We start from the raw sequence: 25,294 nt of genomic DNA on the forward strand, positions 1-25,294 counted from the left end.
GTGATATCTATTGCCACACATATCATTTCCCAAGGGCCAATTATGTGCCCAATCCTGCAATGGATGCTCTACCTCATTTTGTCAGATTCAGTGCACTTCTCCACTTCATGGTTAATTTTGTAAGGTCTTATTTCCCTCCTAAGATCTTAGGAATGGTCTGCATTTCAAAAACAAAGTCCAGAGGGATATTTCACTTTCAGGATTGTGCATTAAAATTGTCTCATGGTAACAACTACCTTCTCCAATATCCGTATGTAAGATTCTTTTGAAGCTCTGAAATGTTTCTGGACAACAAATGGTAACCATCTGCTTCCAATCTTCCCATCCTTTCCTATGGGAAACAGCTTTAACTTGTAGTGTAAATTACTGGGATTAGAGAAAATAAAGTATTTCCTGACAATGAGGGCTGTAAAAAAATTGCACAAGGTAACTGATGTATGTTGGAGAGTCTCTGGATTAAGGACACCAAAGGTCTTGATGAGGCATCATCTCATGAATTATGTCTTCTCTTGTGTTAAATCCACTTCATATTTCTTCCAGAAGCCCAAATGATAAAATAAGAACTCTCCTCTCCAACTTCTGTGGCTTCAACTTTGTTTTGTTGATTCACCATTTCCATTTATTTGCTTTCCCACTACCAGAATCCCTTAAATCTGAACAATTAAGCTTGACTTTTCTTTGGGGAAATTTTTTCTGGGTTTTGCTTCCCTTCTTTAAGGGGTGTGTGTGTGTGTGTGTGTGTGTGTGTGTGTGTGTGTGTGTGATTCTAATTCTTTATTTCTCCAGTGAATGATATACACTTGATCTCTCCAAGTGTTGCATGAACTCGAGAACTTAAGCTTTCTAAAGACAATCTGTTCCATGAATACATAATTATTTTAATGTTTATTTATATTTGAGAGAGAGACAGAGAGACAGAGTGGGAGTGGGGGAGGGGCAGAGAGAGACAGAGACTGAATCCGAAACAGGCTCCAGGCTCTGAGCTGTCAGCACAGAGCCCCAGGCAGGGCTTTAACCCACGAGCCATGAGATCATGACCTGAGCCAAAGTCTGACGCTTAACCAACTAAGCCACCCAGGTTCCCCTTCATGAGTAGATAATTTAATAGGTATGTTCAGGAAATATCATAAGTTACAAATCCTCAAAGAAGCCTCTCCTTTTCAGGCTGCTGTGGGATCTGCTCCTGCAGTTTCTTCCCATAAGGGTGTCAGCCATGGGGACCTGGAACCCAAGAGGCTTCCAGACCTTGTCCCAGACAGGAAAGCTGGATTCCTCCTGGGACCTGCTCCTGCAATTCAGGACCAGAGAGTGAAGGGGAGGTGCATTTAGGTTTTCATCCTTGATGGAGAGGTGTGTCCTTAGACATATGCTTTCTGTGAGGAAAGTGAGTCTGGAGAAATGTGGAGGCTTTGTTGTTATTTTCTGCAAAAAGAGTTTAAATTCTTTTGGCTGGACTGGCGAGTTTTAATTTTTAGTTCAGGGAAGCTGGTGGTGTCTGCTGTGGTAGAAGGAAATAAATCTCTGCAAGGAGATGTCCCTAAGAGAGATTCGTTTCTAAAACCCTTCCTAAGATTGCAAACAAGTTTAAGGGGATATATATTCCCACCTTTAAACTTCAGACTCCCAGATCTCCGCTGTGTCCTCATCCAGTGTGGATTACATTACTGGTAAAACATCTCAGGAAAGAGTCCAAGGTGGTGGGAGGCTCGCGGTTAGAAGAGTCCAGAGTTGACAGGCAGACTTTTCCTGTTTTCTTGCTCCTGGCTCGTCCCCTCTTCCCTTGGAGGGGATGCTGATACGAATGAGCGGCTTCTGCCTCTTCCGGGACCGCCTTTGAGACTCCAGAGCCTCACCTGACTTTCTCAGTGAGAGACAGGGAGGCAACAGACTCCTTCCGCCGTTCGCAGAGGAGGGTCCTGGGGCCGAAGCGTGGGGGAGGGAGCGAGGCCAGAGCTGTTACCCAGAACCCAGAGGGAGCGAGCAGCAGAGACTCTCTGCCAGACAGAGGCGCATCGCGGAGAACTCAAACTTTGTCGGGTAAGGATTTTAGGGTCTTCTGAGCTGGGAGTTTTTAGGGCGCTGGGAGGTCTGCTGGGTCGCTGATTCCATTCAGCCCGGAGATGGATTAAAGAAGTCCGCGCAGGGCAGAGGGGTGGCTGAGCCCAAGTGCAGGCGCGGCGCTGTCCGCAGCCCCCGGTGCTGAAACGGGCCGCTTCTGGGCGCGCGAGAAAGGGGCCTGCCCCGGCATCTGTTCCCAACCCAGGCACACACACACTCCTCCAGCCGAGATCACAGGACAAAGCTCTCCGCTGTGCCCAAGTCCATCACACTCCTTACACTCACATCCAGCAGCCGCGCTGGGCCGATCCGGGCTGAGCCGTCGGGGCAGGAGGCAGAAGGAGCTGGACTGTCTCCCGCTAGAGACAGGAAGGGAGTCTGGCCACGATACTACCCTGGAGACACCTCCGTAAGACACCCTGTAACTCAGATGCCTGGCCACGCGCCTTCATGGCAACCTGTCCTGGAAGAGGCTCTCTGGCCGCCTCGTTTCTGCGGCTTCAGATCTGGGACTAGAGCAGAGTCTCTCCGAGTCTGCGCCAGGCGTGGGGCAGTTATGTCCATGGGCTTGGAAGGAGCAGGAGCTAGGGAGGTCAGCAGACTGGGGTTGAGGGACTGCCTCCGCTAGACCCAACTCAGCGTTGGAGATCCAAAGAGACATGTGGCTGAGGAGGAGGCAAAGAGTTCATATTATTTAGTGAAGTGAGCAGTCACTGTTTCTATTCTATTCTTTCTTCCTTTTTTTTTTTTTTTTTTTTTTATGATGGACTCGTAATCTACAATCTTGGTCAGTCGGTGCTTGGGGGCTTAGTGTTTAGATATGGAGGAGAAGGGGCAGCAGGCTCTCTGATCCCTTGCAATCCCCTAACCGGATAATCATATGGGCTCTCTGTCCTTGTCCTCAGGCTTTTCTCCTCAGCTCAGCTTCCACCCCCACCTCCAACACCAGAGGGGGCTAAGCCAGCTGGTCCTTGCTCTGGCCATCCCAGCAATCTCTGGCAAGGGCTGGACTAGGTAACTAGGGGGATGGAGGGGTGTTTCATTTTTCTCCCCTTGTAATTCCTCAATTCATAACTGCCCTACTTGATGCTGTTGTTGAGATTTTAAACTTTGTCATTCTAAAGCGGCTATCTCCAGCTAGACATGAAATGTGGAGGAGGATGAAAGGAGGGAAGAGCAGAAAGGATCCGAAATCCCCCCATGGGCTACTGGCCATGGGTCCAGCGCCTCCAATATGCAGTTTACTTGCTCAGGACTCCCAATGGGAGCGCTGCCACCTCTCTCCTGGAAAGGAGAGACTTTATGGTGGATGCTCCTCACCAAATCTTTCAGACGGGCAAACTGGGGTCAGTGCAGTCCTTGGCACCCCAGACTAGTGGGCAGTTGCCCCTCCACCTGGGTTCAAGCTCCCTCCTAGAGTGGGCTGTGCAGACCCCTAACTTTATGGACAGTCTGCCAGCAACTACCCCCCCCCCCACCCTGCATTCCCTCAGCATATGTGCGCACGCCCGCACAAACTTTCATTCATAAAACCCAGTAACAACATCATTGTCTGGGCACGGAGTCACATACTCCCTCTGAGAAATCACTGGAGGGGGCAGTGAAGAGTTGGTCCTGTGAGATGGGAGGTGACTACTATTGCCATTGCTCTCTGTACCAGGTCTTGTATGACAAAGTCATGGATTCTTGAAAATTCTGCCAGGCCAGGGAACCCCATTGGGATTTTGCTGAGCTGGTGGGAGCTCCTTTTTGGCAGGAATGGGGGCCCTTTCTTCACATGAATGCCCAAGCACATGCACTTTTCCTCCTCAGCCTCTGTTCAGCTGTAAATGGGGTCCTTGCTGGGCGCAGGATGCCAGGATAGAGTGAATGGCTGCTCTGTGGGTAACTGACTGGTCAGAGCAAGATCTCAGTCACTTTAGGTGGGACTTTGGCCAGGACTGCATGTGCCCCATGCCTTTGATATGCCCTTTTTTTGCCTTTTCTGTCCTCATTCACTATCTGCCAGCAGTTGCTCTGCCTGGTTAATAATGGTTGCCATGGTGACCAATCTCCCGTCGCCATGGTACCCAGGAGGTAAACAGTTGGAAGCTGTAGAGGCTCTTCCTTAACTCCCCCAAACTGTGCAGAGGCTGTGGGTTTCCTGGAGGAGTGGGGAGAAGGATGGCAATGACCAAGGTGAAGACCCCCCCACACACACACACAAACACATACTCATGCCCTGCCTAGAGGCCTCTTCACCTGAAATCTTCTCTAATCCCTGCCAACCACTGTGCCCTCCAGGTTCAGAGGGGTCAAGCTTTTATTCTCCATGCCCAACTGCATACACTGAGACCAAGGGGTAAATGGTTTTCCCTCTGACCTAATTACTATCAGGTGCACACTAACTACTCCTGAGTACAAATCACAAGGCTAAGTCCAGTGGGAGATAGAATTACTTAAACAAACACAGTCCATGCTCTCTGGACATCACAGTGCAGTGTGGGAGACAAGCCCTTACATTCTCTGTTAGCTGGGCTCTGCTCTGGACTGAAATAGAGGTAATAATAATGCCCGGAAAGTAGAGAGAGGTGCGAGTGACTGACTCCCAGGGGAGGACATACAGGAGTTGAAACTTAAAGGATGATAGGAATTTCAACTGGCAAGAAAGAGGGAGAACCTCTCTCTAAGCAGAGGGATGAGTAGGACCAAAGATGTGTGGAGTCATCAGGAGAGGGTAGGTCCTACTCTGGTAACATACAGAACCTCTCAGGGGCTAGCCCATTCATCACTTATGCAATTTCTGAGGTTAGGAGGAACTGGGGGACTCTGCATCATGGGACAAGTCCACTGGCCAGAGCCTGTTATTCAGTCCTCACCTGGCCTGGAAGGGAGACCGAGAAATACAGGAAGCCAAAGGTGAGATTGGGTGAGCCTGCCAATAGGAGGGACAAGAAAATTCATGACATGCTTCAGGAAAGCATGAGTAATTTGGTTTGAATGGAGCTACCCCTTTAGGCCGATAAGATCCAGGTTATGAAAACTCTTGAATGTTAGGTTAAGACTGCATGCTGGAGAAAACAGGCAATCTCTAAAAGTTTCTGAGTTATGTGATTCAAACTACCTTTTATAAAGACCCTGGTGTTAGTGCAGAAGATTCATTCATTCAATCAGTCATTCCATACCCACTGAGAACCTCCTAAGTGCCAAGCCTTGGATGGATTACAGACGTGAGACAATTATTTCAACAATCCTGGGGAGGGAGGCCAGGGTCTGGACAGAGTGGGGGAAGAAGAGGCCAGGATGCCCACCCTCGCTTCATTTCTGGATTAGTGAATGACTGAGTGGAAGGGGACACAGGGGACAGGTGATGTAAGTGACAGGACTTGGGGATTTGTGATCTGGGGAAGTGAGGAAGAAGGAGGAGTGGAGGCTCTTGCTGGGTCATCAGTTGGCTTGGGTGTCATTCGTGGTGTTGGCAAGACAGGGCTCAGGGGAGAGGGGGAAATTTTGAGGTAGTTGGGCTAGTGCCATTCAGTATAGTTTTGTACCAATGACACTCTTCCATGGCTATGCCGCACCCTCACACACTGCACCCTGGACTTCATCTAGTCCCCACAGCACTTTATTTGCCCTCTTTTGCAGATTTCACACATTCCCTCTCTCTTGCATTATAACAATGCTCTGTAGGGGTTAAATTCAAACAGGCTTTTGTTTGCGTGTTCTGCCACTAGATGACTTTGAACAAGTTATTCAACCATTTGGAGTCTCAGTTTCTTCATAAGTAAATTGCAAGTAATAGTTATAATACCTGCTTCAGTGGGTTGTTGGGAGTAAGTGAAGGTAATTGGAGTGAATTCCTGGGCACAGCACCTGTACAATGATTGATCAAAGTTAGATATGAACATATTATTTTTCATAATGACAGCATATTGCTTTTATAATCACATCACAAAAATTAATTAAAAAAAACAACAGTTTACCTCTGTGCCCACAGCTAGGCTCGGTGAAACAGGTCCTTGGGGAGGGAAGGGAGGTTCCTTGCCTGGCCTTGTTTGCCCTGGCTCTGTGTGTGTGTGTGTGTGTGTGTGTGTGTGTGTGTGTGTGTGTGTTGGGGGGGTGGGGAGACGGAATTCTGAGGAGAGCATTTGTAGGGCTGGCTACAGACATATGGGTTCTCCAGCTCTAGCAACATCTGGAAAGCAGTTACATTCTCTTGGAATCTCAATGTGAGCAGCTGAATCTTATTGCAAATCACTTAGAAACTGAGTACACTTAAAGTGGAGGAGGAAACCAGAGTCCCCATTAATTCCGAGTCATCTCTGCAGAAGACCAAGACACTTTCTAGGCATGAGACAGGCCTCTGTCTGGTGGTTGAGTAACATAATTGATAACCTTGTTACAAATTCAGATCCTTTCATCCCAAATCTCTTCCTGTTCTTGAGAACAATGTTAATTTTTTCTCAGACAGGAATTGAAAATCTGCACCTGGCGTATGCAAACTTGCCTTTGCTTGCGTTATAAAAATGCATAGAGTTCAGAAGAGAGAGAAATCCACCTCACAGCCACTCAAAGTTTCCTTGGGAAGCCAGACACAACAACCTTAACTCAAACTCTCTCTTCATATCTTGGTGTGGGGACATTCATGGATTTGCCTATCCTCCACTCCGCAGAAAGGGGAGAACATGAATTCTGAACTCCATTTCCCCTCATCACCTCAAAGCTCAGTTTGAGCTTCTGGATACATCCTCATGGTCTAAGAACTGAGCTGCCCTTTTGGATCTTTATCGGGAAGATGGAGGCAGCTTTGATACCTACCAGTCCCAGAAATTGGGCTTGTTTCTTGAGAGGCAGGAGATTGACTTTGCAGGCTCTAGGACTTAATTGCCTGCAATAGTCTAACTGTGCGAAACATGCACCTTGGTTTACTCAACTGTACGATAGGGATAATAACTTACCTCGTAGGGTGATTGTGGGGATTAAATGAGTTTGTCCATGTGAAGCATGTGAAACTGTGGATCAGTCCTTGGCATAGTGTGAGCCCTCAACAATGTGACCAATATCATTATTATTAATGTGATATTTTGACATTTCTCCCCTTTATTACACTTATATTTTGCGAGTTTCTTATAGCAGATATTGTTAGTTTTGCATTTTAAAAGCAGCTTTGCTATTATATTTAACATTACTTTTTTAGAATTAGTTCATAGGCCATAAAAGTCATCCATTTAAAGTATACATTTCAGTGCTTTTTAGTAATCTTCAGAGTGGTGCAGTCATCGCCACAATATAATTTTAAAATTTTTCAACACTTCCAAAAGAAACCCTGTAGCTATTAGCAGTCACTCTTTTTTCTGGCCACCCCCTATCCCAACCCTTTCCCCAAGCAACCACTAATCTACCTTCTATCCCAGTGAATTTGCCAATTCCGGACGTTTCATATAAATGGAATTATACAACATGTGGCTTTTTGTGTCTCGCTTCTTCCACTTAACATAATGCTTTCAAGGTTCATCCATGTTGTAGCATGTATCAGTATTTTGTTCATTTTCATTGCCAAATAACAGTTCACTATGTATATATACCACATTTTGTTTATCCAGTTATCAGCTGATGGACATTTAGGTTGTTTCCACTTTGGGGCTATTACGAATAATGCTGCTATGAATATTCATGTATAAGTTGTTGTGTGGATATATGTTTTCCTTTCTCTTAGGTATATCCTTAAGAGTAGAATTATTGGGTCATATGGCAACTATGTTCAGCATTTTGAGGAATTGCCCCACTGTTTTCCAAAGTGACTGTACACTTACATTCTTACCAGTAGTGTATGAGGATTCCAGTTTCTCCATATCTTTCCTAACCCTTGTTATTGTCTGTATTTCTATTATAGCCATTGTAGTTGGTATGCAGAGGTACCTCATCATAGTTTTGATTTGCATTTCCCCATGATTAAATATGCTTATAATCATGTGCTTGTTGACCATGTATCTTCTTCAGAGACATGCCTATTCAAATCCTCTTCCCAATATTTAATTAGCTTGTCTTTTTATTATTGAGTTGTAACTGTTCTTTATATATTCTTTATATATATATACCTTACCAATACATGATTTTAGAATATTTTCTCCCATTCTATGGGTTGTCTTTTTACTTTCTTGATGGTGTCATTTGATGCAGAGGTTTTTTATTCTGATGGAGTATAATCTATTGTTTTTCTCTTTTCATTTATGCTTTTGGTGTCATATCTATGAAACCATTGCCTAACCCAAGACCATGAAGATTGTGTTTTATTCTAGGAATTCTATAGTTTGGGCCCTTACATGTAAGCCTATGATCCATTTTGAGTTCATTTTTGTGTATGGTGTATATTCTTTTGCATATGGATATTCAGTTTTTCCAGCATTTGTTAAGCAGACTATTCTTTTTTCCATTGATTTCCAATTGATTGTAAATGTGGGATTTATTTCTGGACTCTGAATTATATTCCATTAATCTATATACCTATCCTTATGCCAGAACCACACTATCTTGATTTTTATAGCTTTGCAATAGGTTTTGAAATCTGAAAGTGTGAGTTCTCTAGCTTTGTTCTTCTTTTTCAAGATTTCAAGATTGTTTGGCTATTTGTGTCCCTTGAATTTCCATGTAAATTTAGGATCAGCTTGTCAATTTCTGCAAAAACTCCAGCAGGGATTTTGATAAGGATTGCACTGAATCTGTGGATAATTTGGAGAGTCAACACCATATTAATAATATTAATCCTTCCAATCTATGAGCAGGAACTATCTTTCCAATTGTTTATATCTTCAATTTCTTTCAACAATGTTTCATAGTTTTCAGTGTACAAATCTTTAATTTCTTAGGTTAAATTTCCTAGGTGTTTTGTTCTTTTATGCTGCTATTATAAATGGGATTGTTGGGGCACCTGAGTTGATTGAACATCTGACTATGGCTTAGGACATGATCTCACTGTTCGTGAGTTTGAGCCCTGAGTTGGGCTTTGCACTGACAGTACAGAGCCTGGTTGGGATTCTCTTTCTTCTCTCTTTCTGCCCCTCCCCCACTTGCATGCTCTATCTCAAAATAAATAAACTTAAAAAATGGGATTGTTGCCTTAACTTCATTGTATTATTATTCAATGCTAATGTATAGAAATACATTTGGTTTCTGTATGCTGACTTGTATACTGCCACACTACTAATCTTATTTATTAATTCTAATAGTTTTTTGGTGGTTTACTTAAGATTTCCAATATACCAGATCATGTCATCTGCAAATAGAGATAATTTTACTTTTTCTTTTCCAATCTGGATGCTTTTATTTGTTTTGTTTTGTTTTGTTTTGTTTTTTCTTGTCTAATTGCCCTGGTTAGCAGTACAATGTTGCATGGAGGTGATAAGAGTGAATATCTTTGTCCTGTTCCTGATTTTAGGGGAAAGCATTCAGTCTTGCACCTTTAACTGTGACATTAGCTGTGGTTTTGTCAAGATGCCCTTTATCAGTTTAAGGAAATTTCCTTTTGTTCTTACTTTGTTGATTGTTTTTATCATGAAAGCATGTTGGATTTTGTCATATGATTTTCTTATGTCTATTGCACTCATCATGTAGTTTTTGCCATTTAATTAATATGGTGTATTACATTGGTTGATTTTGGGTGTTAGATCAACTTTGCATTCTTGGGACACATATCACTTAATCATGATATGTGACTGGATTTTTGTTCGCTAGTATTTTGTTGAGGATCTTTACATCATAATGTAATTTTCAAAGTGCCCTCTCATATAAGTTCTGATATTCAAGTTATATTGTACCACGTCCAGAGAATTTTGACATTATAGAGTTTTGTCATTTCTGCTTTTGGAGCTCTAGAATGTTTTTATTTCTTCCAATAGGATCACATTCATGCACAAACAATGAGAGGACCTTTAGACACAATATTTGCATTCTACAGTTCTGTTCCATCATGAAACTTTTGAAATGGAAGGACCTTTCATGATCAACTGGGCCTTGGTTTTCAGCTCTGTTCCACGGAGTTCCCTAAGGTTTTCTGTGCACACTTTAAGTTTCTTTATGTATATTTAAATAATTAAAGAACCCAAATAAAGATAACATTGACATGTGCCCCCTACCAAATTTTTAAAAATTTTTTTTCATGTTTTTACTTATTTTTGAAGGAGAGAGAAACAGAGCATGAGCGGGAGAAGGAGAAGGGGCAGAGAGGGTGGAAGGCACAGATTTCAAAGCAGGCTCCGGGCTGTCAACACAGAGTCTGACACGGGGCTCGAACTCACTAACTGCAAGATCATGACCTGAGCCCAAGTCAGATGCTTAACCAACTGAGCCACCCAGGTGCCCCATCCCTACTAAATTTTAATACACTGGGAATCATGGTCAAAATTAACTTGTGTCCCACTGATTGTCTTTTTTTTTTTTTTAGAGAGAGAGAGAGAGAGAGAGAGAGAGAGGATGAATCACAAGCAGGCTCCATGCCCAGCACAGAGCCTGATGTGAGGCTCAATCCCACAACACTGAGATCATGACCTGAGCCAAAATCAAGAGTCAGAGGCTCAAATGATTGAGCCACCCAGGGAACCCATGTCTTTATTTTTTAATTGAAGTGTAGTTGATGCACAATGTTACATTAGCTTCAGGTGTACAGCATAACAATTTGACAACTCTATACATTATGTGATGCCCACCACAAGTGTAACATCATCTGTCACCATACTACACTAGTATAGTACTATTGACTATAGTCCCTATGCTTTACCTTTTATCCCCATGACTTATTCATTCCATAACTGGAAGGCTATATCTTCTACTCCCCTTCACCCATTTTGCCACCCCCCACCAACCATCAGTTTTTCTCTGTATTTATGGGTCTCTATTTTTTTGTTTGTTTTTTGATTCCACATGTAAGTGAAATCATATGATATTTGTCTTTCTCTTTCTTTTTTTTTTCAATTTTTTAAATATGAAATTTATTGTCAAATTGGTTTCCATATAACACCCAGTCCTCATCCCAACAGGTGCCCTCCTCAATGCCCATCACCCACTTTCCCCTCCCTCCCACCCCCCATCAACCCTGTTTATTCTCAGTCTGTAAGAGTCTATTATGGTTTGCCTCCCTCTCTCTAACTTTTTTTCCCTTCCCCTCCCCCATGGTCTTCTGTCAAGTTTCTCAGGATCCACATAAGAGTGAAAACATATGGTATCTGTCTTTCTCTGTATGACTTATTTCACTTAGCATAACACTCTCCAGTTCCATCCATGTTGCTACAAAAGGCCAGATTTCATTCTTTCTCATTGCCGAGTAGTATTCCATTGTGTATATAAACTACAACTTCTTTATTCACTCATCAGCTGATGGACATTTAGGCTCTTTCCATAATTTGGCTATTGTCGAAAGTGTGGCTATGAACATTGGGGTGCAAGTGCCCCTGTGCATCAGCACTCCTGTATCCCTTGGGTAAATTCCTAGCAAACTTGCATGTCATCCTTGCACAGGGGCCATGCTAATCTTCTCTGTATCATTCCAATTTTGGTATATGTGCTGCTAAAGTGAGCACTGTCTTTCTCTTTCTTATTTAGTATAATACCCTTGATGTCCATCCATGTTGTCACAAATGGCAAGATCTCATTTTTTATGACTGAATAATATTCTGCATCTTCTTTGCCCATTCATCTATTGATGGACACATAGGTTGCTTCCTTATCCTGGCCATCGTATATAATGCAGTGAACATAGGGGTGCATAGATCTTTTTGAATTAGTATTTTCACTTTTGGAAAGGAGGTAAACACTCACTAATTATCTTTATAAATGTTTTCAAGTACATTTATTTTTAAAATTTTTTAACATTTATTTATTTTTGAGAGACAGAGCGTAATGGGGGAGGAGCAGAGAGAGGGAGACACAGAATCTGAAGCAGGCTCTAGGCTCTGAGATGTCAGCACAGAGCCCGACATGGGGCTCAAACCCACGAACTGTGAGATCATCACCTGAGCTGAAATCGGCAGCTTAACCAACTGACCCAGGCACCTCTCAAATACATTTAAATAAAATATATACGTAAATGCTTTATTCATTGAGTTTCTGTGGAAAATTTCATTTGCAATAAGTCCATGTTCATCAATGTATAAAGAAACTAAAATGCTGGTCACTAGCCCAAATTGTAGGCTGAGCTAAGAAGAGATCCAGCTTTTCTTTCTCTCAGTACAGTGCTCTTGACCATCTATATTGTCTTTCCAATGCCATTTGTCTCAAACAAAAGGTATTTTACTAGTGCTTTCCCCCTACATAAGCCTAGGGCTGCTTAAAAATACACAACCTTCATCATTGCCTATAGTAATGTCTGTTCTGTCCTTTGTGTTTGTTCTGTGGACTGGTTCACAGGTCTCAGAGTGATTAAGTGGCTTAGCATTGGATATTTTCCTTTCATCCTGCAGTTTCCAGATGGGATAGGGGAAGAAGGGAGAGGCAATCCAACTTTGGATGAAGTTCCAAGACATGTAGATCCTGTGGGAGTTATTGACTTATCTTTGGCTTTTAATTTGACAAAGTGAGCCTGTCCAACTTCACATTTACTGAGAATTTGCTGAGTGCTTTTGCCCAAGTGATGCTGAGAAAGTTGAGTTGTGGAGAACTGAAATGAATGAAACCCAGAGAGATATTACTTCTGAGAAGATTGAAGACCTTAGGTGGTAAAAGTGATCTGTCTCAGCTGGATAAAATAAAGACTTGTGCCCAGTGTGCCTGTCCATCAGGCTGTGGGGTTGTCCTCTGGTTGGGGTTGTCTTTTTGGCATGGCTTTGTTCTAGACTCGGTGCCTCACTAATGGAACCCTCCAGCCCCTGGCTGCATAGGTGTCATAACCAAAGACAATGATAACTCAGATAACCTCCAGTGGGTCAGAGGAGTATGCATCTTGGGCTCTTGGCACCTCTCTATTGTCTCAGCTGCATTTAGGGCTTGGGAAATGATAAGGTTTCAAATGACACAAATTGAACCAGGACTGGTATTCATGTTTAAACCATAATAGAAAAGGACAGAACATGGACAATTTTTTTTTTTAGTATAGTTAGTCATCGTAAGTGGGGACCAAGATTTTTTTCCAGAAGCACATTTTAGTTTGTAAGAAAGGGCTTTACATGTTTTGACCTCCTTTGTTGCTTACTCGCTTTCTCCCTTATAAAGTCCCATCCATTTCTAAACAAGACAGAAATGTTCAGTGTGACTCATTCACAGACACTGTGAGAATCAAGTGAGTTTAAATAACATTTAAAGTTATTAGAACATTACCATGCAGAGTGTAAATGCTCAGCAAATATACTGCCATTATTAGTGTCATCATTGCAAGTACTCACCTGTTCCTCCATGTATGCCACCCAATTTGATTACCCACTATGTGTATATATGCTGGTGTTTAGGAGAATAAAATATTTTTTAAGTAAAAGAAAATAGTTCTAGCCCTTAAATCTTTTGGAGTTAATAAAGGAATGAGAAAAGTATGAGAACAACCGGAGTACAGGTGAGGTATGTTAGATTCCTGACCTACCTAGGTGTCCAGGCCAAGAGCAAAGGAGGTTAAAGGTAGGCACCAGAGCACAGATATCACAATCAAATTCTTAATCGTGCACACATGGTAAATGTTGAATAACATGAAATACATGTTATTCATGGCCAACACATGGTAAATGTTGAATAACATGAAATAATGCCCCTCATGAGAAGCCTCCTCAGACCTGGGTGGTCCCTGAGGCAGAATTAGTGCCCCCCCTTCCATACTGCTCCCCACCATGCCTCTATCTCTATTTCAGTACCTCTGTATTCTACCCCCCTCCCTGTTTCCATTCGTGTTTCCCCCATGCAGTTTTGTGTTTCAAAGACAGAGACCTATCTTCCTCTTCTTCATAATCTTCAGGGCCAAGTATGATGCCTGGGACATGGAAGGAGTCAGTAAGTGTGTTGGGGGGAAGAAAACATGCTGGATTTAGTAATGTTGTTAAAAAAAAAAAAAGAGAGATAATTGTCTGAAGTGATGTGTTGTTAGTTCCTCAGTCAAGCCCCAGAAAACTCACATTTGTTTGAGAGATGCTCACAAATCACTCTTAGACTCACACCTAAGATCCACTTCAAGGTCACCCTGGTAGTTGGCAGGACACATCTTCTTCCTGTGCTTGAAAATTAAAATTAATATTTGTGCATTTCTAATATCCTGCAGTGGGTGTGATAAACAAAAGAAAACACTACATGGGTTTCAGGGTCAGGCAGACCCAAGCCTGCATTTCCTCATCTGCAAAACCAGTGTTACTATTTATTACCTTTTGGGTCTCTTAAGGATTAATGAGTAATGGATATGCAAGTGCCTCACACTCAGGGGGCCCTGGCTGGGTGGCAGTTTTCATTTTCAGCAGGCGCCTCAGGATCACTGATTGTAATTTCATGATCTCATCTATGAGTTCTAGAGTTTGTCTGGGCCAGGAAATGTGAAAATTTACAGGGCAGTTGGGGAATCACTTAGGATGTTATGACTTAAAAACTGGTAAACAAGGGGAAAAGAATTGTTTATTCCACAATTCCTGTATGAACGGTACCACTGAACAGCCAAATAAGTTACATTTTATTTAAGAATATGTCAGCTAATCGCTGAAGAAGAAATGATAGAATGTCACCAATTTGCAACTCGTAATGAAAGCATATGTCCAGGCAATAATCATCAATGGCTGCTAACATCACACAAAGAAATATTCTTGCAAAAAAAATTGAACCCAAATTTGACCATATCTCTGAGTGCAACTGCCAGTTTACAGAAAACATCGTCAAGTTGGAATTGGCAAAAAATTCATACTATAGCAAACTCGGGAGTACAATTATGTTTCTTCCACAATGAGGAAGAAGAGAAATGCAGGAAAAACTTTAAAAAGTACCAATCAGCAATCAGAACATGTGGGCCTTATTTGGATCCTTATTTTTAAAGTAATTTTTTAAAAAAGACAACCATTGTGGAGCCTGAGGGGCTCAGTCTGTTAAGTGTCCAACTTCGGCTCAGGTCATGATCTCACAGTTCATGGGTTCGAACCCTGTGTCGGGCTCTGTGCTGACAGCTCAGAGCCTGGAGCTTGCTTCAGATTCTGTGTCTCCCTCTCTCTCTGCCCTTCCCCTGTTCACACTCTGTCTCCCTCTCTCTCTATCTCTCAGCAATAAATAAACATTTTTTTTTTAATTTTTAAAAGAATGATTAAAAAAAAGACAACGCTTATGACGTTTATAAACAATTGGGAAAAAATGATCTTATGACCTATCTTAAGCAAACATTTCCCTTTAATGACACACATTTTTCCCTGTCCTACCCTTCAGGGGCCCAAACCAGGAGTACATATAACCCACTTACCATTTACCTAAATATCTAAAAAAAAAAAAAAAAAATTCTCTTAGCTGAGGGAATCACCTCCTCCTACAAAAACAAAACAAAACAAACAAACAAAAACAAGAGCCACTTCCCAAACCCAGAACCTTGGACAAGACCATGTAAGCAGACAGTTCATTTAGGGAGTGATTCCAAGGAGGAGAAGTGGAAGTCTCAGAAGAAAAAGCAAGGGAGGAAGGGAAATCCAGTGCAAGTGTACATTATCAAACCGATCACCACTCTGGGCAACTGACTTGATCCTTCCAGGGCTTCTCCAAAGAGCCATGGAGAGAACCACTGAATTATCTTCCTGAGGAATAGAAGATAGAACCAGGGAATATTTACCCCTGGTTCCTGGGTTCTGTTAGTCAAGGGTTGTCCAAGGCAGGGTTACCTCTCTAGCACCTCTGGGTCTGCATGTTTGTCAGAATGGCATGAGCATCCTAGCATATGTTCTCTGGGGGAGAACATACAGCCACAGTGTAGCTAAGGCAAAGTGCTGCTGGGTGACCCTGCACACAGCTGGTTTCCATACCAACAGCTGGACTGAAAAACGGTCAAGAAGGGTGTGAGGTAGAGGGCTAGATATGACTGTGACAGGGACCAGGGTAGTACACTGTTGAATCAAACATGCCCTGTCCTCCCATCTTAAAAAAATCACTTTCACAATGACCGGGAGACCAGATTCGTATAGAGAGTTCTTAGACCCCTTTGAGTTCAGCCTCAGAACATGGTGGCATGGGGAGATTTGATCTCTGGTCCACCATCCATGGTCTGCCTCCTTCTCTGCCTGCCCTGTGTCCACCCCATGTCACAAGGAGCCTTTCACACATGTGTGTGAACACCCTGTCCATACTTCTGGCCTCTACTCACTCCTCCCTCCAAACAGCTGCTCCTTGGCCACCTGTAGCTCTAGGGGAGTGCACACTGATGCCCTTTGAAGGAAAACAGACCTGGGAAGAGGCCTGGGCAGGCTCTAGAACCAGTCTAGAGCTTCCTGAGCCCACAGTTTGGGCGTCTTGGGCACCCAGAGCATAGTCTAGAGCACGAGGCAGGGTTGTAAGTGGGCATGTCCCATTGGTCTCATGGGCTGTGGATGAAGGAGAGTCAGAGTAGAGTCCTTTAAAGCATGGAGTCCCAGGCAGGGGCCCCTCCTACTCAGGCCAAAAGGTAATGCCAGTTTTTTACCACCCATTAATTTTACACCATCGGGTTCTGGGGTCAGACCGAACTTTGTCAATCCTGGCTCAGGCTATAAGCAACATTAGGGAAATTATGCACCTGTTTGGTTTCTTCACTTGTAAAAGGGAAGAAAGGGAGAGGCTATTCTGAGGGTTAACGGAGCAGTATTACATGAGCACCTACCCTGTTTCTGGCATATAGTAGCCTTCCATAGCAGGCAGGTAGATGTGCTGCCTCCATACAACGACATCTGGGGCCAGGATTTGTGCAGTTGATGAGGGCTGAGGGAAAGGGACACAGACTGGAGGCAATGAACTTTTTCTCCTGGAATTTTCCTGGAATTGTACAAAAAAGAATAATTTGATAGATTTTCTTCAGAGTCTCAAAACTTTTTTTTTCAATTTTTTTATTGAGAGAGAGAGAGTGAGACAGAGCATGAGCAGGGGAGGGGCAGAGAGAGAAGGAGACACAGAATCCAAAGCAGGCTCCAGGCTCCGAGCTGTCAGCACACAGCCCAATGCAGGGCTCGACCCCATGAACCGTGAGATTGTGACCTGAACGGAAGTCGGACGCTTAACTGACTGAGCCACCCAGGCACTCCAGAGTCCCAAAACTTTTTTAAGACTTGCTCTAGAACCCACTAGACTGTAAGCTCCTTGAGGACAGAGATGCGTATCCTTCTCTGTAAAACCCTAGCTCTCCATATTGTCTCACACATAGTAAGTGCTCAATAAAAAAGCATTGGATGGATGATTTCAAATTGGGTTTATTGCTTTTAGTGGAAGACATTTATTTCCCATATTGGCTCTAAAATTTCCATAGACATCTCAAACTGGAATCATTCTCTTTCTCAAACCCACTTCTTCCCCTAGTTCCCTACCTCAGTGTGTAGGACCACCAACACCCCAGACTATCATTCTCATTACCTCCCTCCTCATCACCTCCTATACCTGATCAATGACCATGTACCAGTGAGTCTGTCTATATGGGAAGTTTTTTAATTTATCTGATTCACTGCCACAAACCTAGATCAGGCAACGATTCTCTCTCCGCTGAGATACTGCAGCATTTATCTGCTCATTTAACACCAACTTATGTTCCCTGAATATGTCCTCCCCAATGCAGCTGCAGTGGCCATTACACATCTGACCATATCCCTGATGGGCTCAGGGTAAAAGCCCAAGCTCCTTAACACAACCTGCAGGATCCTCTGCTATCCATCATCTGCCCTGCTGGACCATAAGATCCTTGAGAGAAGTCTTCATCTTATATTTCTTTGTATCTCCTGTGATCGGCCAGAAATTCACTAACTGTTACATAAATGGGTAAAGTATTTAAAAATCAAAACTATTTTTGACCTATTGGGAAAGTACAAAATTTAAATCATAGCCTTAAATTATCAAATAGCAGAGATGAACCAAGACCTTTGAGCCAACAATTGACCCTAAGTAAACTCATGGTGGATTGACCTTGATAAGCAGGAACTACATCCATCCTTTGGTGCAGTGTTCTGGGCTCCTTGCACTGACCTTCATTTGGATATGGAATTAATTTAGTCTTAGAGTGAGTCACTGGGCTATTCCTAGAAACCACCATCTTTCTCTGAAGTGGTCTCTGGAGTGGTCTCTACTTAAGCCATCTGACTGCTCAAGAGAGCCTGTGTTTGTCTAAGAGAAACTGTACTCAGGGATTCATCTTCCACTTGGAGAGCTTTGATCAAGGATGATGGAACTGCCCAGTCTTTGTGTTCTTCACACCAGCCCTGTGCTCATACCAGCTTTCTTCTTTCATCAGTCATAGGGGCACCTTCCAATGTTTGCTGAAGGGAGAGTATTCATGGTCTGATTTCTAGCACCAGGATCATGCCATCAACAGGTTTTACCTATTTTTTTTAACCTGGATAAGCTGCTTGATATCTCTGAGTCTCAATTTAGCCATCTTTAAATGGGGATAAAAATTGTAAATATCTGATAAAGTTATTTTGAGGATTAAAGGAGATGAAGTGTGTTTTTTTTGTTTTGTTTTGTTTTGTTTTGTTTTTTTTCAACGTTTATTTATTTTTGGGACAGAGAGAGACAGAGCATGAATGGGGGAGGGGCAGAGAGAGAGGGAGACACAGAATCGGAAACAGGCTCCAGGCTCTGAGCCATCAGCCCAGAGCCCGACGCGGGGCTCGAACTCACAGACCGCGAGATCGTGACCTGGCTGAAGTCAGACGCTTAACCGACTGCGCCACCCAGGCGCCCCGAAGTGTGTTTTGAGTGTAACATTACGTTGTAAAGGTTTTATGGATGTCAAAGATTGTTAGTTTTTCATGTTTTGTTTTGAAATGGGATTTGGGGGAGCTACTAAAACGTGAAAAATTATAAGATAAAAAAAGTAAATGAGAAAAAACAGGGTCAAGAGGAACATCACATCGTTCCAGGGAATCATGAGGATTTTAGCTTTCTTATATCAAATACCAACTTCACCAATCATTCATTCATTTGCTAGATCAGCATATAAGTTTGAGCAGCTCTTCGGCATGGGAGCATACACAAAGTGAAAGACCTTGCTTGTGCTTCAGGCTGGGAAGAAGAGTCCAAAAATACCCAACTAAAACACGGTGTAGCTGCAACTATGGGAGAAATGGAAGAGGGTGTGTGTGCCAGGGCTTGCCTGGGGAAATAGTCCTCACACACAACAACGTGGGTTTGCAGCTGCTTCCTCATCCTGATGTGATCTGTGTTGTGTTCATGTTTCAGCAACAACCTTGAAGCTGAATGTAACAAAGCAAGAAGATGGCTAAGATTAGCACCCAATACTCCCACCCTACTGTAAGAACCAGGGACAGAGATCTGGACCACGTTGAAAACGGCCTCAGCAGGTGAGATGGGCTTTCCATTTCATACTCATTTTAGAGAGGTGGAAAATGAAGCTCAAAAAGTTATGTGACTTCTAAAAGGTAACAAAATGAAGATTCAAATTCAGCAAATTAAATTTTACTGTAAAACTTCTCCAAACTTCTCCAAACATTTTCCTGTGTACATATTAAACATTTGTTGGACTCTGCACCAGACATTGTCCTGGGCACTAGGGATGTAGTACAAATCAGATGCCCTGTCCCTTGCTTCCAGGGGAAGGTCAGGATTCATGCTGTGCTCATGGGCCTGCAACGAGTGGGCTGTGCCTTGCCAGTGAAGCCATCAGTCCCATCAACCACATGCAAGCAGCCATAAGGAAATCTGTACCTGAGTTCTACTTCTAGCCCTGTTTGTAGCTTTAGTAGATTGGGGAAAACACACTTAATTTCTCTGTGCTTCAGTTTCTTCAACTGCAAAATGGAGCAGCATCTTTTCCAAGCTCCTAGCATAATAGTGAGGAAATGGGAAAGTACCTATTTGGTGCAAATAGACATATTTTTAGGTTTCTTAAACTCTCAACAAGTTGGTTGAGTTGAACTATAAGAAACCTTATTTCTAATATTTACATTATTGTTGTTATATATGATACACACACATATGGCATACACACACACACACACACACACACACACACACACACTGAAAACTTCTCTCTCCCATGAAATCTGCAGAATATCATATGGTCACAAACTGCAATGACAGTCTCTCAGTGCTCATATCCCCAATACTAGGTCCTCATCCACCATTTCTCCTCAGTCAGTTATATATATCACACCCTCTCTCAGATGCACATTTGGTTTTTTCTCTGTCTAGATTCTTAGTACCAGAACCTTAGTTTACTGCTCATGAATGATGGACAACCATTTCCAAAGAGATTTGAGTTCCTATTATAATAAACCTATGCAGACCCAGGACCCTACATTCTGGGATTCAGGCAAAGGGAGGAATATCTCAAAGCATCCCAACAGATATTTATTGCTGCCAACCATTTTAACATGGTACTGGAGCCCCAGGAATCTTGCTATGACTTAGGGCCATCAGAAATTCTCACCCTGCTCAAATTTCTCCCTCCTAACTGGCCTACTGTCAATATCAGGGTCCTGCCACTGGGGACTTATTCTTTTAGGTTGAGCCATTGCCCTTAATCTAGAAGAAAATAAGAACACTCCTAAGTCACATAACTGCTTTAAAACTTTGGTATGCATTAATAGCTTCTTTTTCACATCTGAGCTAATAAACCTTTGGCGGTGGGGTGTTCAAAGAAGATTGGGGTGGAAGGGAGAAAAGGTCCACAACAATAAAGTCAAGCTCCCTGGGCAGCACTGGGCTCCTGGGATCTTGGGCTCAATGTGAGAAGGACAGAGGCTGTTAGGATCAGGAAAATTTTGAAGTAAAATGGAACTTTCCCCCATTGCTCCCTTTTGCTTTGAGTGGGACATAATCAGAGCATATCATGGAACTTACAGACTCCCTAGGGCCAAGAAGGCAACAACAGGGGCTTAAGAGAAGACACTCAAGATACTGAGATACTCAAGAGAAGGTGGGCCCAGTTGGTGGGCTGGGGCTCCTGCCCAGAATGCCCTCTCGACCAGACAACCACTGTGGTCCAGCTCTGCCTGACTTGTCTTGGCTCTACCTCAGCCAGTGGCCTATTAGCCAAGCCTGATGTGTGGGCTGTCCAAGAGGGCTCACCAGGTCTCCTGGAAGATGACCTTTTGCAGAAGAAACTGTTAGCTCATTAAGCCACACAGATACCTGCTGATGAGCCTCTGCTTCCAAGGAACTCTGTGGGCTCACAGTGGGTTTGTGTACACACAGAAGATTAGTCAGCCACACAGTGGGGGGTTCTGAATTGATTCCCTGCAACAATACTATTTGCCATATTCATGGATGGGAATATGCCCTTCCTTCTCCCTCCTATCCCCTATCCCCTGACCAGCGTGATGACTAACAGGCTCAGGGTCAGACTGGCTGGGTTTGAACATTGGCTCTGCAACTGACCAGCTCTGAAAAATTGTGCAGCTGTTTCAAACCACAGTTTCCTCATCTGTAAAATGTATTAGTACTGACCGCAGAGGGCTGTAGTGAGGTTAAAACAGGTGAAAGCTCCCAGCACAGTCCCTGCTGTGAGAAAGTGCTCAGTCAGTGCTCACTGTCAGCGTTGGAAATGATTCTCCCTCCTGTGGTCCTTTCCTGGTGTTTCAGGCTGGAAGACTTCTCCTGCTCTGACCTTACATAGCTCCAGCTGTCCTGACATCTGGATCTGGCCATTTCCTGCCTGTGACCAAGTCATGCTTTCTCAGTCTGACCACTAGTCCAGTCTCACTGAGCCTGCCCTGGGGACTTGCCCAACCACTGATGTGGTAAAAGCTTGTTGACAGATTAATACAGAATCCCATGGAGACACTATGGAGATGTCAAAAGGAGAGAGAGAAAGAATGCTCCCTTCATAAGACAGATGTTTGCTTTATCTTATGGAAGCAGGAGTGGGTTAACAAATGGAAATTTCCAGAATGGGTTCCTTGGTGCTACCAAGGATTGAGCATGTGTGTTCAGGCTGAAGGTGAAACAGCGTTTGGCCAGAGGCTGAGTCCAGGCCCCTCCTCTGCTTCCCAGTGCAGCCCAGCATCTGTCTATATACAGACTAGTTTTCCCTATAAGATTTACTTAACAAGGGACTCTGGCAAATACACATAAAATTTTAAAGTTTCAAATCACTATTTTAAGGGAGAAAATGGTGCTTGAACAAACCATAGATCTTGGCTTTAAAATTCAAATCCATTTAGAAAGCTTATAGGAGGAAAAAATTGAGATTTAAAAAATGTTTATTTATTAATTTTGCAAGAGAGAGAGAGAGAGTGATCATGCGCACAAGCAGGGAAGGGGCAGAGAGAGGGGGACAGTGAGACAGTCCCAAGCAGGCTCTGAACCGTCAGCACAGAGGGTGACACAGGGCTCAAATTCACAAATTGTAAGATCATGACCTGAGCCAAAATCAAGAGTCAGATGCTTAACCAACTCAGCCATCTAGGCTCCCTTGGAAGAAATAATTGCTAATGTGTGTCCTTAAATATTAATCATTCAGGAAGCCTGGGTGGCTCAGTAGGTTAAGTGTCTGACTTTGGCTTAGGTCATGATCTCACAGTACATAGGTTCAAGCCCTGCATAGGGCTCTGTACTGACAGCTCAGAGCCTGGAACCTGCTTTGGATCCTGTGTCTCCCTCCCCCTTTTTTCCCTCCCCCACTCATGTTCTGTCTCTGTCTCTGTCTCTGTCTCTCTCAAAAAAAAAAAAAAAACAAAACCAAAAAATTAATCATTCTTTATCCTCAATGATATCAATGAAGCTGTTCTGGGAACCTGCATGTCACTGTGACCCTTTGCTGAATGCCCCCAGGAGGGAGGAGATATCATGTCCCCATCCCCTAAGACATCCCTGTCTCCAAATTGGAAAGCCCTGTCCCCATCCATTTCACTAAATTGGAAAGCCAGGTTTCTGTTTCTCCTTTTAAATTATTGGGATCATTTTCCTAGTGACAAGCCATAAGGAAGGATGGAAACATTTCATTTGAACAAAGAAGTCAAGTTTATACCCTGGAAATACCAGAAATAGAAATGTCTTGATTTTTTTCCTTTCTATTAAATCTATTTAGTTGACTTGATTATTTAAGAGCTGTCTGGCATATTTGAAAAGATAATGCAGTAGGGAAAGATTTCAGAATCTGCTACAGAGAATTGCAGCTAGAACCGAGGGCACCTCAAATCTCAGATCAATTTCCTAGTGTAGCTATTTTAGTCGAGCTTTGGGGCATAGGGGTTTGTGTCCTACAGAAGACAAGCCTTCTTCATGCTGCTCTCTGAGCAGAGCCCAAAGCAATTATCACCAAAGAAAACCATTTTCAGCCTGCTTCCCTAGGACTAAAGACAAAAATGCACTCAATTCAGTTCCCTGGTTACATGTGGCCAATGGCAGTGCATGTCGGTCATTCACGGTCCTCAGGGCTGGAGAAGAGGAAAAGAAAAACAAGGTATCACATTCTCCACCCTCGTTCTCCAAGGTTTGTCTTCGCTTACGTCCCCAAAGTCACTGGAGGAAGACACCAGGTGCTCCACAAAGTACAAAGCTAATGACAAGCTGCAGTTCTGATGAGAAGCCTGTCTTCTCCCAGTGATAAGGGAGACCTTTACCTCATGGACATGAATTCTCCTTTATAAGAAAACTTAGAAGATGAGCATCATAAGTTGAAAACTACCTTGTGTTTCAAAACAGTCATATCATTGTGTTGTGCTGGTTGCTCTTATTCTTGCTGATTACCAACTTCACGGAGCTCCTTCCTGAAAAGGTATCAGCACTACAGTCAGTCAGTCTCAGTCAGTCGGCAGCTTCAGGGGTGTCCTGGCCTGACCTGATTGTTTGTTTACAGATGAGTCCCTGTCAAGTCCTTGCCCCAGGCCTCTCCTCAAGCTCCTGGCAGGACAGCTCCTGACTCTCAGTCTCTCTTGCCTCTGTATTTCTCTGGGCGGTTCTGGATCCTCATTTTTTGCATTGGTGGCTCCCTTTTTTCAGTAACTGTGTGTCCATGGGGACTCAAAATGTCACCTCAAACTTTGGTTCTCCTCTCTTTCCATCTCTTCTTCCATCTGCTTGGTAAAATCAGTTTCTCTGAGGAATAACTAATCAGGTTTACTATTTAAATAGCCCCAGGCAAGAGGATGTGGAGAAACGGGAACCCTCTTGCACTGTTGGTGGGAATGCAAACTGGTGCAGCCGCTCTGGAAAACAGTGTGGAGGTTCCTCAAAAAATTAAAAATAGACCTACCCTATGACCCAGCAGTAGCACTGCTAGGAATTTACCCAAGGGATACAGGAGTACTGATGCATAGGGGCACTTGTACCCCAATGTTTATAGCAGCACTCTCAACGATAGCCAAATTGTGGGAAAAGCCTAAATGTCCATCAACTGATGAATGGATAAAGAAATTGTGGCTTATATACACAATGGAGTACTAAATGGCAATGAGAAAGAATGAAATATGGCCCTTTGTAGCAACGTGGCTGGAACTGGAGAGTGTGATGCTAAGTGAAATAAGCCATACAGAGAAAGACAGATACCGTATGTTTTCACTCTTATGTGGATCCTGAGAAACTTAACAGAAACCCATGGAGGAGGGGAAGGAAAAAAAAAAGAAAAAAAAGAGGTTAGAGTGGGAGAGAGAGCCAAAGCATAAGAGACTCTTAAAAACTGAGAACAAACTGAAGGTTGATGGGGGGTGGGAGGGAGGAGAGGTAGGTGATGGGCATTGAAGAGGGCATCTTTTGGGATGAGCACTGGGTGTTGTATGGAAACTAATTTGACAATAAATTTCATATAATAAAAAATAAAATAAAATAAATAGCCCCAGGCATTTAACAAGGGTAGAGACTCTGGAACTAGAAGACATCATAGAATTTTAAGCATCAAAAAACAAGTGGGGACTCCAAGTCAGGAAACTACAGATGCTGGCAAGGATGTGGAGAAACAGGAAACCTCTGGCACTGTTGGTGGGAATGTGAACTGGTGCAGCCGCTCTGGAAAACAGTGTAGATGTTCCTCAAAAAGTTAAAAATAGAACTACCCTACAACCCAGCAATAGCACTACTAGGAATTTACCCAAGGGATACAGGAGTGCTGATGCGTAGGGGCACTTGTACCCCAATGTTTATAGCAGCACTTTCAACAATAGCCAAATTATGGTAAGAGCCTAAATGTCCATCAACTGAC

General features: G+C 43.2%; 1 protein-coding gene and 1 non-coding gene across 2 annotated transcripts in view; one reads left to right on the forward strand and one right to left on the reverse strand.

The window, feature by feature from the left end:
• Window positions 1–1,693: 1,693 nt before the first annotated feature.
• Window positions 1,694–25,294, forward strand: part of CNGA3 (cyclic nucleotide gated channel subunit alpha 3) — a 49,674-nt gene continuing 26,073 nt past the window's right edge. The window contains exons 1-2 of the mRNA XM_040453964.1: window positions 1,694–2,037; window positions 19,375–19,496. Coding sequence (XP_040309898.1) covers window positions 19,411–19,496 — 86 coding nt within the window. The 5' untranslated portion in view covers window positions 1,694–2,037; window positions 19,375–19,410. The remainder of the gene's footprint in view (window positions 2,038–19,374; window positions 19,497–25,294) is intronic.
• Window positions 11,501–11,609, reverse strand: LOC121016506 (U6 spliceosomal RNA). Its single transcript, XR_005784320.1, has one exon. It is a non-coding gene; the product is annotated as a U6 spliceosomal RNA (small nuclear RNA).

Source organism: Herpailurus yagouaroundi, unplaced genomic scaffold, assembly GCF_014898765.1.
Source record: "Herpailurus yagouaroundi ecotype Mexico unplaced genomic scaffold, PumYag 210, whole genome shotgun sequence".
In the NCBI taxonomy this organism is placed as follows: Eukaryota; Metazoa; Chordata; class Mammalia; order Carnivora; family Felidae; genus Herpailurus; species Herpailurus yagouaroundi.